At 38.6% G+C, this 12,550-nt stretch overlaps 2 protein-coding genes across 8 annotated transcripts in view; one reads left to right on the forward strand and one right to left on the reverse strand.

The window, feature by feature from the left end:
• LOC129002960 (dnaJ homolog subfamily B member 3-like) overlaps positions 1–12,550 on the forward strand; it is a 99,319-nt gene that overhangs the window by 34,479 nt on the left and 52,290 nt on the right. For 5 of the 7 annotated variants that reach the window (XM_054431098.1, XM_054431101.1, XM_054431102.1 and 2 more), the window contains exon 1: positions 11,950–12,066. The exons of 1 other annotated variant lie outside the window; for it this stretch is intronic. The gene's annotated coding sequence lies outside the window, so the exon portion shown is untranslated. Of the gene's footprint in view, positions 1–11,949; positions 12,105–12,550 lie in introns of those variants that run through there. One more of the 7 variants, XM_054431100.1, reaches the window with a different exon arrangement.
• On the reverse strand, positions 7,677–8,366 carry LOC129003746 (tetra-peptide repeat homeobox protein 1-like). The gene has a single exon (XM_054432042.1). The coding sequence runs from the start codon at positions 8,364–8,366 to the stop codon at positions 7,677–7,679; it is 690 nt and encodes a 229-aa protein (XP_054288017.1).

A 12,550-nucleotide genomic window follows, 5' to 3' on the forward strand; every position in this document is an offset into this window, starting at 1 on the left:
ACTTTAGTAATAGCTTTCACTACATCACTATAGTGATCATCACTGATATAAACTTCCTATTTTAAACCACCCATTCCAGCGGTCACCAGATATATGCTGACAGCTGACACAGCGTCGCCCATTGTTGCTGAACAGGCTTTACACCGCTGAACTGACAGTTCATTCGCTACAGGTGCAAACATTTGTTTAACTGAAAACTTCAACCTCGATTGATGGAATTATTTAAAAATTTAATCGTTGAAATAGGAGTTTAATGATTCAATGAAGTTAAGGCCAATAATGACAAAATAGAGGGTCTCGTGCCATCGAATATGGTATTAAGGACCAATTTACATTTTTTAATTGCATTGTACCAAATTCAATTTTGTGCCACCACATAGAAAATATTTTTTCTTAATATCCAACGATGTGGGGGAGCGAGCTGGCGTGGTGGCTAGAGCGCGGGAACCCTTCTAACCGTGAGGTCCCGGGTTCGATCCCCGCCAAGTCACCAATGGATTTTATCTAAGTGATAATGCCGCAACCCGTAGGTCTAGCGTGAAGTAATGTGAAAAACAATCCCAGGCTCGTGCCTAGCGTCCTAGGACAAAAAAATCCAACGATGTCAAATATACGCACAAAATGTCTAAAAACCTTACATTATTGCATGAAAAATCAATTCACAAGCATCGAAAGCGTATTAAATGCAATACTGTACTACAGAGTCAATAGCATTGAATTTTTTATAAGAAGGTCATTTTAAAACCCGTTCGTTCTATACGTCACGGACTAAAAAGTTTAAAAGGTAAAAAATTCACATAATACAGTACATTTTAATTTTATTTGTTTGACTATGTTGAATTATTTTACATTTGCTTATACTTTAATCCATATAGATTTTTCTTATACAAAATAAATATTTTCTGGTACTTCCAAAGATTTTATTTAAACAAAATGTCAGAGACATCTGCTACGTACCGTTTGTAATTATTTACAATGTTTTTACTTTTAAGTAATCGGTTTTTATGGTCAGTTCATGGGGTCGTCCAGTGGTCGAAGCCTCTCGCTGTAAATAAATCATCTGATTGGAATATTTTCCATTTGTTTTGATTTTCTGTTTATATGTTCTGTGATTATAGTAGTTTGTTAAAGGCAGATTTTAAAATTGTCTTTTGAACTTTTCTAATTCAACGTTAGTCGTAACATTAATAAAATAACATTTTTTCGAAATATAATGACGTTTTGAATTTGATTCTAACCAATAGATGTACCAGCTTCATGAATATTTAGTCCCATGACACTGTTTCTGTTATCATCCATTGTATTTGCAGTGCGCCCTTCGACACATTGTTTGATAAGATATCATCATGCCATGTTTGATAAGAATATACGAGACACCGCCACAGCCCGTCCTGGATAGATAAGACTGCTTTGTTGTGGTGGTGTAAATAACACTATTTTATACCAATTCCTATACACATTTTTTTCAACTCTCTCGATCATTTGTGTTATATTAACCTCTCCGTTCTCCTAGTAGGTTAATGTTTATTTTAACTGGCTCTGTTATTGAACATATATTTCTAAATCTTTTACCTTAGACCTAAATGTAAACTATAATACTACGAGTGCAGGGCTGAGTGCCAATTTCCTAAAAACGTCGACGAGGGTCATTTTACAGCCTGAGGCTTGGCGGTGCGAGTGCCAGCCAGGTTATCAGTGCCGGTTCCACGGTGCGGCGAGTATGGGGGTGGAAAGATCGACCGGGGGAGGGGGATGATCAAAACTTGTTTGAGGGGGAAAATTGAGGGGAAAAGTTAAACTGTTATAACCTAACCTAACCAAACCAGACTTGCTGATTATGCAAAAATGGAGGTTTAGACCTACTAATCGAATCGATATTTTCTATCGATACCTAAAACTGTACCCGGTCACCATTACATCCTGCTCAATAGGACTACTACTCCTCTGCATTATTCTTACGCTCTGGGAAGTCAAACGACACTCGGCCCTACCTGGCGGTTTTGACAGATTCCTCACGGCAAAAAATATTACGGCACTTGCTTCAATTCCCAATACTTATATTGTGGGCGAGGGGAAGGTCCTAGCTTTAATTGCGTAGTTACAGTGATTCAGTATTTATCACGAGCCTACTTTTCTCACTACAGTAGAAAACTGCTACACAGACAAAATAAGCATACTTCCTTACATACATGTCATCCTTATATCAGCTGAAGTTAACCGTAAAATCATCGACTATGGGATACTGATTAGTAGTAAAATGTTGATATCGTTTGTATAGTGTCTTTCTATGTACTATTTACTGTACGTTATGTTATGTAGTTCACCAACTGTAACACAATTTTAACCCAATAAAACGAAACGATGTATTCATAACTCATTAACTTTCTTCCGTTCTTACGGTCACGACCATAGGGCGAACGAATGTAAACCTTAAGATATGTAGTTGATACATACGCACGTAATCAGAAATGAAACAAACATATACAACGCAATATTTTTACGATTGTACGATAAATCTACTTGCGGCAACCTAGTCAATGATATGGTTATTTTGGCCAGTAAAAAAAGCGTACAACTTTGACTTTTTACTACTTTTACAGATTTGACGAATTATTGAACGCAAGGTGAAACCCCAAAACGAATCAACATCAAGACATCGACAAAACTTACAAGTTACAAAAGGTTAAAAGTCGTACTATCATTGACTTTGAAAACTGCAATTAGATTTATCATCCTAGGGTAAAATCTAGCTTTTGAAATACCTTTTAAGGTGCCTACCTTCTCCATGCAAAGCTCGTCCCCCAGTGTGGGTGAGTACTTGGCTAAGTGTTGAGGTTATATTTGAAGCGTCTCGACCAACGCGTTGTAAGAGACCCACACGTACTCGTTGTTATTTCATTGTTTATTTACACTTTACTGACCACAAACTATAATTAAACACTAAAGTAATGTGTGTAATTAGCAACTATAAACATTATGACTTAGTGTTTATATTTACTACTGCAGTCAGCGTCACATGACAATCTCCAATTTCAAAGTAGAACACATGTTTGTTCCCTTGACTTGAAATTATTCCATTATTTGAAGGTTTGGTGAAACTTTTTTGTGTTGGTTGATATTGTTTGTGTTTCTCTTCTTCAAAAATTTAGGTGGTTTGAGGCAAAGCAACACTTTGAGGGGAAGTTTTCCCACAACTTTTTCTGCTTTATGTATGTTGCAGCTGGTTGACGTTTTGACAAATCACAGCTGTTTAGCTATGATTTAATAAGGCTAGGATAAATATGTGGAGGGGATAGATTCTCCCCCTAAAATCCCCATTGTTTTCCTGTCTCAACAACGGCTATAATGAAAGTTGAAAGCTTATTTGATGTAAATTTCAGAATATACGAGCTAAAACGATTTCGTTATTATTACCGGAGGCTATGTCATTATCTGAATCAAGCAAATATTGCAACCCTTTTAGTGCACACGTTATGAGTACCGACATTGTTGTTTGATCAATTGTCACCTATTTACGAGCCTTGACAGACTGTAGCTCCAACAATGTAAGTTCCATCTTTCCCCTGGTGTTTACAAATGAAATCTTCCAGAACCGGTTTTATCCACCATATGGCACTGTGGATGAATGGAGACAGCGGTACCTTATATTGAAAGTGTGTCAGTGTGCGTGTGTGTACGTAGGAGGATGTGCGTGTGAGAATGTTAGTGAGAGTACCTTGTGGTTTGTGGCAGAAGTCGAAACGATTTGACCAGATGTATTTAGTTGCTGTAAAATATACCACAATGTTATGGTTCACTTTCTCTTAACCTAGAATAAAATAGGGTACAGTATTGGTTTCATACATTAAGGCATATTACAAATCTTGGGAATTTTATTCTACTTTCAAAGGTGGATTCTGAACAAATGAACGGATATCATTTTTTTTTTGTTTAAGTAAACAGTAATTCTTTAATAATAGAAAAAGTTACTTTATCAAGCTATTGCACCTTGTATAATGTATTCAACTAGTGAAGATAGCAGTTTTGAGTTAGAGTTTTCAATACAGTTGGTTCTATGTATATAGAGGTAGTTATTATGTCTAATGTTTAATCATCCTAGTATATATATATCCCATTCCTAAGTTAAAGTTGTAACGTGAAGTAAATAACGTGGAGCAAGTAAAGTGAACGGGAGTAAAGCTGGAAATGGAGTTTAAGACGTAGATACAGTAGTAGAAAGTCATCACGAAGAGTAAATCCTCCCAAAAGACTTTACTTATAAGTGAAGAAGGGAGATGACATATGACTATAAAGTCATATGGTTGTTAATTATTATTATATTGTTTTTGTAAACAAACTAACTTGTAGTTAATTAAATGGAATTCTTTATCTAAAGATTTAGTTTTATTTTAAAGCAAGAAACACAATATACCTGTATTTAACTGATTTTCAAGTTTTGCACAACCAGTCCCAGGGCTGCGGATTAGTACGGAGAATGGTTCGTCCAACTCCGACAAAATTGTTTACGGCCGACCCTTGGCCAGTAGACCCTGGGACTAATCGTCCTACAATCTTTAGTAATAGACTCGCCAGAGGGTTTCTGACAAAAGCTACAACAAATAGCTAGCAGCATACGCATGTATTAATGGTGAAACCCCATTAATATGGACCATCGTTTCCTCCTTGACGCAATGAGTTTATTCTTGCGTGACCTATACATCTTTCCATGACGCAGGAAGTTTTATTTATATTTGACGTTGTCCATCCGGCCATGGCTGGTCAAAGACGAAGAGGAGGTAGTAAGGTAATTTTGTAGATCCTTCTAGGACAATGACACACTAAGCTAAATTGAAATATTACCCCGTCAGCCAGCTCCTTTATTGTATTGTTACCAATGTTACGGCCGTTTCAGCATCACTGTGTCATCATCAGACTGTTCAGCCAAAAGGCGTCGTTATTACACAAAAACATTTTCACACGAAACACACACATAGTCAAAACGGGGTTTTAAAAAACAGTCCTGTTGAACAGTCTGATGATGGCACAGTGATGCTGAAACGGCCGTAACATTGGTAACAATACAAGAGCTGGCTGACGAGGGTAATATTTCAATTTAGTTATAGAACCAGCTCAGGGGCTAGAAAATATGGACTAGACACACTAAGGGAAGGCCTCCTGCTTTCCTGTTTTCTCTACCCTCCAGCCCGGAGCCTGGTCGCGGACCCTGTGACGCCCCCCAGGCCATGCTCTGCTAGACGCTGACATGGTAGGTGACTGACCTTCCTCGCGTGAATCACCATCTTGCACCACCTTCGCTCAGTTTTGACACCTTGCGTGTAGAATGTTGTTTGTTTCCTCCCTGCACACTAGACGTGTGTGCAACTTTTACTATCTTCCGGTGTCGATAAACCTGCTGTTAATAGGCTTCAAGATACTTCGGTCGTGTTTGCTGTTCAACACACCTCAAGAAATTCACTTATTTGCAAATTGGTAAGCTCTATAACACTGATTTATACTTTTCAAAGTATGTATTTGTACTTTGAAGTCATTGACCTATTTTATAATTTAACTCATTCATGAAGTGGCTTTATAAAGTGGTCAATCGATGACTTAATATGATATTTAACATAGGTTGGATCCTAAAGAGCATTAAAAGCACGATTTTAACAGAAAAGAAAACAGGTAAGCTGGTAAAAAGTAAGTTTCCAAAATTGAAAAACACAATAAAAGTTATCTCCAACCCGTGGTAGAGAGGTTGTCAAACACGACTTGCTAAAATCAATAGCTTTCAGGTTACCGACCGACAAATCACTCACTCCACTGGTTAACAAATTACTCAACATTGCGAAATGTCTATGTGGGTGTTAAAAACATACAGTGATACAAACTAAAAAACAAACTAAATTTATTTATGTTCTGGAAAGTTCGTTCTTTATTTTGAATCTGAACTACAATTTACTTCTTAGGAAACTAGGACGTTCCTGAAAATTTGAGAGAAAGGAACATTACAAAATGTATCTGTTTTAGCTTATCCATCAATAAATCCAATGGTCAATGATACTGCTAAGTAATAAAAAAAGAAAGTGTCTGCTTTCACATAACACAACTAGTGTATCCATAATATGACGTTTGGATTGTTCCCAAGTTTGGAACAAATTAGATCTACGACTCTAGGATTACTAATGATATTGTATCGACTAAGGGCTTTGCTCTCTGTGCTTTCTTGAGGCGAGGTTATTGAAAGTAAAGCTGAAGTTGTTTCCCAATTCAGTGAAAATAATACCGGTAACTTACATGTTGATCTATCTTTACTCTATCACCTAGTGGATTGTGGGAACGCAAATCATTTCAAACTCAATTGTAGGCCTAATACTAAAGTTGTAGTTGTTTTGTAGCAGTTTTAAGGGTCATTTCAAACCTCGGCTTGCACCCTGTTACAAGGTTCAAGTAAAACTACTATTTATGCAATTTTTAACTGAGCTACGTTTGATGTCAAACATGAAAATATCCAACAATTTCCTTCGTCATGTTCATTTATAAGCTGTGCATAAATAGAACCTAAGCCAGGATATAATGTGAAACTAATATTGACAGTTTGACGATTTCCCACTTGACGAGATATTTCCCCTGGCCAATGAGGTAATGAGTCACTTTGCGTTGTCAAAGCCCGTCCACCCACTGACTAACGGTTCTGAGGGCGTCGCTACTTTCTTCCATCATCTCGAGTCTTCTGTTCTGTTGCTCCTGTTACATCCTACAAGTTTAATCAGGATACCCCACACAAATACCTCGGTATTTGCTTCGACCTTAGTGGTATACCTGATCTCAACTCTTGTCCGACCTTTAAGAGCAGTGCATTTTTTATAAAAGCAAAACACAGAGAAATAATAGTATATTTCATTACTAGGGCGTTAAGTGACTCTTTTCAATCCGAGATTAACTTTCAGAAAATGAGCAAGCGTTGAATGTCTCTTGGTTTTTTGCCCTTGTGATTAACTACATATTTCTTCATATTATGCCTTTTAAGGAAGCTAAATTAGAAAACGAGAATACTTTTCATGCAAAGATAACCTCTCAAAACGACTCCAGCTTGTTTTCAATTGCAAACTTAAGTACTCGATAAGCTAATGCCATTTAAATAGGGAACAAAATGTATTAAATATGACAAGGAGACATTTGATTGAAAATCCAGCCATGAAAATGGAAATCTAACTCTGCAGGTTTGTTGCGGCGTGGGTATTCAAATGTGTCGAATAAGCACTAAAACTGGATGGAAGCTGATAATACAAAGTATTATTAGTGACGAAGCCCAGAAAACAAAGTTGCGACACTGATCGCAGTGAGTAGACCCTGAAAATGACAAATCAACTGGAATAGGTGAAAGCGAAGTAGGTGTAGCCAAATTTAGGCCTGCTCTAGTAACTAACGGAACAACGGAACTCGCTAGAATCTAAAAAGTAGGCTTCAACAGTGGATAATTATTTTGGCTGTTGGGTTTTTTATACTTTAACATATATCACAGTCAATGTTTATTTCCTTTCGTCTCCTTTGGATGAGCGTGTGCAATACCTGAGCAGGGACGGTGACGATGGCGATCCGAAGGTCATGTTGTGGGTTTCCAGTGACGCCACGATGTTGAAGTGACTCAGATTCCGTGGGTTGACCTACGTGGGCTACCTTGCCGCACACCTCGCCTCTCACGCAACCACGGTCATCCTGCGGTCCTGGCCAGGTCCTACCAGCCTCCGCGGTGCCGCTATCATACCACCGTTCTGGCCAGGTCCTACCAGCCTCCAAGGGGCCACTATTATTCCACCGTTCTGGACAGGTCCTACCAGCCTCTGTGGTGCCACTATCATTCCACCGTTCTGGCCAGGTCCTACCAGCCTCCGTGGCGCCACTATCATTCCACCGTTCTGGCCAGGTCGTACCAGCCTCCGTGGCGCCACTATCATTCCACCGTTCTGGCCAGGTCCTACCAGCCTCCGTGGTTCTGCTATCATTCCATCGTTCTGGCCACGTCCTACCAGCCTCTGTGGTGCCACTATAATTCCACCGTTCTGACCACGTCCTACCAGCCTCCTAGGTGCCACTATTGTTCCTCCGTTCGGGACAGGTCCTACCAGCCTCCATGGTGCCACTGTCATTCCACCGTTCTGGCCAGGTCGTACCAGCCTCCGTGGCGACACTATCATTCCACCGTTCTGGTCAGGTCCTATCAGCCTCCGTGGTTCTGCTATCATTCCACCGTTCTGGCCACGTCCTACCAGCCTCCGTGGTGACACTATCATTCTACCGTTGTAGCCAGGTCCTACCAGCCTCCGTGGTGACACTATCATTCTACCGTTGTAGCCAGGTCCTACCAGCCTCCGTGGTGACACTATCATTCTACCGTTGTAGCCAGGTCCTACCAGCCTCCACCATATAACGTAAATTGATTACGCGCACCCTAAAAAACCAGAGGATTCAATGCTATCATCGAGAAAAGTGTTGGAGTGGAATCTGCTAGGCGCACGTAGAAGAGACAGAAACTTGGTGGAAACAGTTGAAAGTGAGGTATAGAAAGCATACAAAAATTAGGGGAGTTGAAGGCGATTGCGGGGTCAAAAGATGAAGAGGTCTTCGGTATACCCTATGCTTCCAAAGGAGATGAAGGGGATAAGTAAGTCAATTATAATTGCTAACCACCCCAAAGCAAAATTTCAATTCCATCTAATAATTTCTTTACAACCATCCCAAGCGTTTGTCTGGTTTGTAAAAAGAAAACTAGTTATCGTATTTAAGTTTGATTGAAAATTGAAAGACATGTTTAGTTACATGCATGCATCTACCTATTTCCCAATCCACCAAGAATTGTGGTGTAAACTGTAAAGTGAGAGTGACGACACGCGGTTGCGTGAGTTATTTAGAGGTTATGCGCAAGGCTGTTCCCGCCAACCATCAGCTGATTACTACAATCAGCCGTAGGAAGCGAGGGAGCGCGAAGGCGGTCACACGCCTGCCAACTGGACCGTCAAAACTTCCTTCCTGTTCTGTCATTCTGTCAAACTTCAGTTTGAAACAACGGAATAGGAAAACGGTTCGTTTTAAGAAATGGACTTGTTTTACGATTCATTGGCCTGATTGCCTCAGTTTTTCCATAGAAATATAATCCATTCCATATAAAACAACAGAACTGTTAATTGTGTATGTTTAAAATATAATTTGAAATTTTATGTAATTTAAGTTTTTTTTTTTATATCTGTTCGCGGTGTCTAAGCTGTGGTATGCTTGATGAGACATATTTTCAAATATAGAATTCAATTTTTAGAAGCTAATTAAATTAGCAGAACTACTGTAATTTATTAGTTTGCATCATGCAACTTAGAAAAGAACAACATAAAGTAACGCTTGAAAATAAAATAATGGTGTGGGTGGACCAAACGAAGAGAACCCTTTTTAAGGTAACCCTACTGAAGAATACCGAATGAGAATTCAAGTACTTTAAAAAAAGCCATCTTAAATCTTAGAAAACTTTTATTTTGTCTTATTACAAAGCCAGGAACGATGCACATGGTTGGGAAACTCAAAGCTGTGTATTAATTTACATTATGAATCAAACAAATGCTTTATCCGTCAAAACAATTCATGAGCTTATCATATACGTAAAGGGCTATAAATATAATGAATATTACTTCTGGAGAATAATAAACAGCTTATCCTAAGTAAAAAATACTATTTATCATATATCACAAAACATTAAACATTTAGTATGTTATCTAGTCTTGAAAGTAAAGATATATTCCCTGCTAGCTTAGCAGACAATTTTCGGTAGGTTATTTTATCTGGACTAGAGGTGGGCTACCACTTCCAGCAGCTGTGTCATTTGTATCAAAATCAAGTGCGAAAAATCTACTTGAAATAGTTTTGAAACCAAAAACGTTTGGAACCAAAATAATAATTTTGTGTAAAGTGAGACCGACCGGACACATTAATCCGTTTTGCGGCTCTAATGGTTTTCTGTTGCAATTATCGCATTAATTTCGTAATCGCGGCGGAACTGATAACATCCGGAAAAGGAAACTGGTAGAAACGCAGTCTCTGGAGGGTGGCGAATTAGCAGAAGCCATGAAACAACGGCTTGTGTTATTGTGTAACCTGCAATCATATCCATTCTTACTTCATCTAAACCACAGATTTTACAAACACAGGCATGCAGACAACTGTGTGTATTGGTGGATTAATGTAAACAGCCATGTCAATTAGAACTGTAAGTTTTTTTGGTAATATAAATTAAGTGGATTGCTTAAAATGGACTCTTGGTTGGACAAGAGGAAGCAATGGATTGTTTTATTTACTTACGACGCCCAACCCCCTTCTATACATACATAAAATAATCATAATATCCCCAACACAGAAGTGTTTAGCAAATTACCATTAAGGGAGTAATTAATAATTTAATCAATTTAATTATGATGTCCCCAGAAGCCAAAAACACAATTCGTTAAAATTTGTATGTATGTATGCATAGATTTGTGTACTAGTGTACTGTATTTAAACATCCGAACGCAATAGCTCGAGTAAATTTGGTCTGATTTAGATTAAATGGGAACGGGACGATTATTGGCACACATTTTTGGATCTTCTGCCCATGGCAGTATTGGCACAATCATTTGAGCGGAATAAGTAGGGTCAACTCGCCTGCTTGGGAAAGGCACGATTGGCACAACCGGTCGACCAGGTAGATGCCATCGAACGAGGGAAAACGGGTAGTTTAAAATTCCCCGTCAACTTGCTACCACAGTCATTTGCCGATAATATCACGTATTTTCAAGGGTTAAGCTAGGTTTGGTTAAGTTGGCTTAGGTTAAGTTAGGTTAGGTAAGGATAGGTTAAGTTAGGCTAGGTTAGGTTAGGCTAGGTTAGGTTAGGTTAAGTTAGGTAAGGTTAGGTTATTAGGTTAGTGTAGTTTTATTTGGATCCAGCTAGCGCAGTAACCGTAGCTGCAGATTTGTCACGCAAACTTACACCTAGCTTACTCCAATAAGCACCACAGCAGGGAATTTGTGGGGACAAAACAATTTCCATTTTCCCGCATTCTGGCTAATTGGCTTCTACTTCTTTACCGGTCTGTTGTGCCAATCGTGCCTTTCCGAACCTTACAGGTTGACCCTTCTTAATCCCCTCTAATGATTGTGCCAGTCGTCTATTCCAAATTGGCTAAAAATGTGTGCCAATCGTTCTACGGCCGATGAAATTTGCTTTGAAGGTGCAGGGCCTGATAAACTTGAACGAGTTCACGAACCAGCATGATCATGATCGGGTCATAACGGGTAAACGGGGTACTCAACTGAGTTTTGAAATGTTGAAAAATTGGTTTTTCATTTTTTTTATTTAAGTGTAATGGCTTAGTGTAATGTAAATCTATTTTCCAAGTTTGGTAAAAATACAAGGTGTATAACATAACTGCGCCTCCTTAAAATTTGTGGTATCCCAGATAAGTAAGTAACAAGCAAGTAAGTAAGGTATCCCAGATCTAGAGAAAAACATTAATAATTGAAGATTTTTCAACGTTTTTTAATGATATTAACAAATAATTCAATTGTTTAAAAAATTCCGCTGTTTTATAATTTAGTGGATAATTTTAAAATCTCTTACCGAACACTTCGTATTTTATGATGTACATTGTAAAGCCATATTTCCCCATTTGTAACGCCCAACGCCCTGCAACTCCTAAGCTGAAGTGAAGGAGTGGATTTAGTGGAAAGGTGACAAGAATCCGAAGGTTTTCAAATCAAATTTACATTCTACAACAATCGTAAAATACAAGCATTCGGCTATTCCATAAGAAAATTTAATTTTAACAGCCATATTGAACAATTTTTTACTCGCAATAATTTAGTCATTGTAGTTGGTGAAGTGGCCTGTAGGCTGCGCCCATGTCGTCGCCTACCGGCCTGGCTGAAACGAAATGAACGATTTCAGTTCTTTCAGTCAGTACAGTTTGTGAGATCAGCTGTGTCGTCTGTGCACCGATCATGTGTGTGTGTTGAGAGTGCGTGATTTAGTGCAGTTTTGTGTTTTGGGAGTGTTTTTGTATTTGTTCAGGTGTGTATACATTTAATATTGGATCTAAAAGGCGTGAGGTAACTACTACTCTTTAGATTTTTACGCCATCTTAAGACAAATTCCTTAGAATAGGCCTAATTCCAATCCAAGGCGAACAGGTTTGTTCATTGTGGTGGCGCTGGATCGATAATCGGTCTGCTATGTCATGTCATGTCAGTACTCAGTAACGTGAGGTTCTCTGATTCAAGCACTATTTACTAATTAGGTTTAATAGTATAGTTCTTAAGTTTCTGACTTTCCCAAACTGTAGGCCTATTCTATTTAAGCTGATGGATAAGTTAACTGATAACAGAACGTCCTTTTTGATTATCTAGAACCTTCCTGACTTTGTAAAAATATATGTGTAAATAGTACCTAGCACGGTACCTAGTCCAGTCAAACGTGAGTAGGCCTACCCTCCAAGGGCACCCCTCTTACCAGAGTAAGTTTAGTTGAACCATTGACTAACACTATAAATAGGCCT

This window comes from Macrosteles quadrilineatus, unplaced genomic scaffold (assembly GCF_028750875.1).
Source record: "Macrosteles quadrilineatus isolate MER2022 unplaced genomic scaffold, UCM_ALF_1.0 Scaffold_9__3_contigs__length_116548681, whole genome shotgun sequence".
In the NCBI taxonomy this organism is placed as follows: domain Eukaryota; kingdom Metazoa; phylum Arthropoda; class Insecta; order Hemiptera; family Cicadellidae; genus Macrosteles; species Macrosteles quadrilineatus.

What these genes read in the sequence shown, in the direction of transcription:
- LOC129003746 (XM_054432042.1), bottom strand. Translation starts at nt 8,366, where the DNA reads ATGATAGTGTCACCACGGAGGCTGGTAGGACCTGGCTACAACGGTAGA.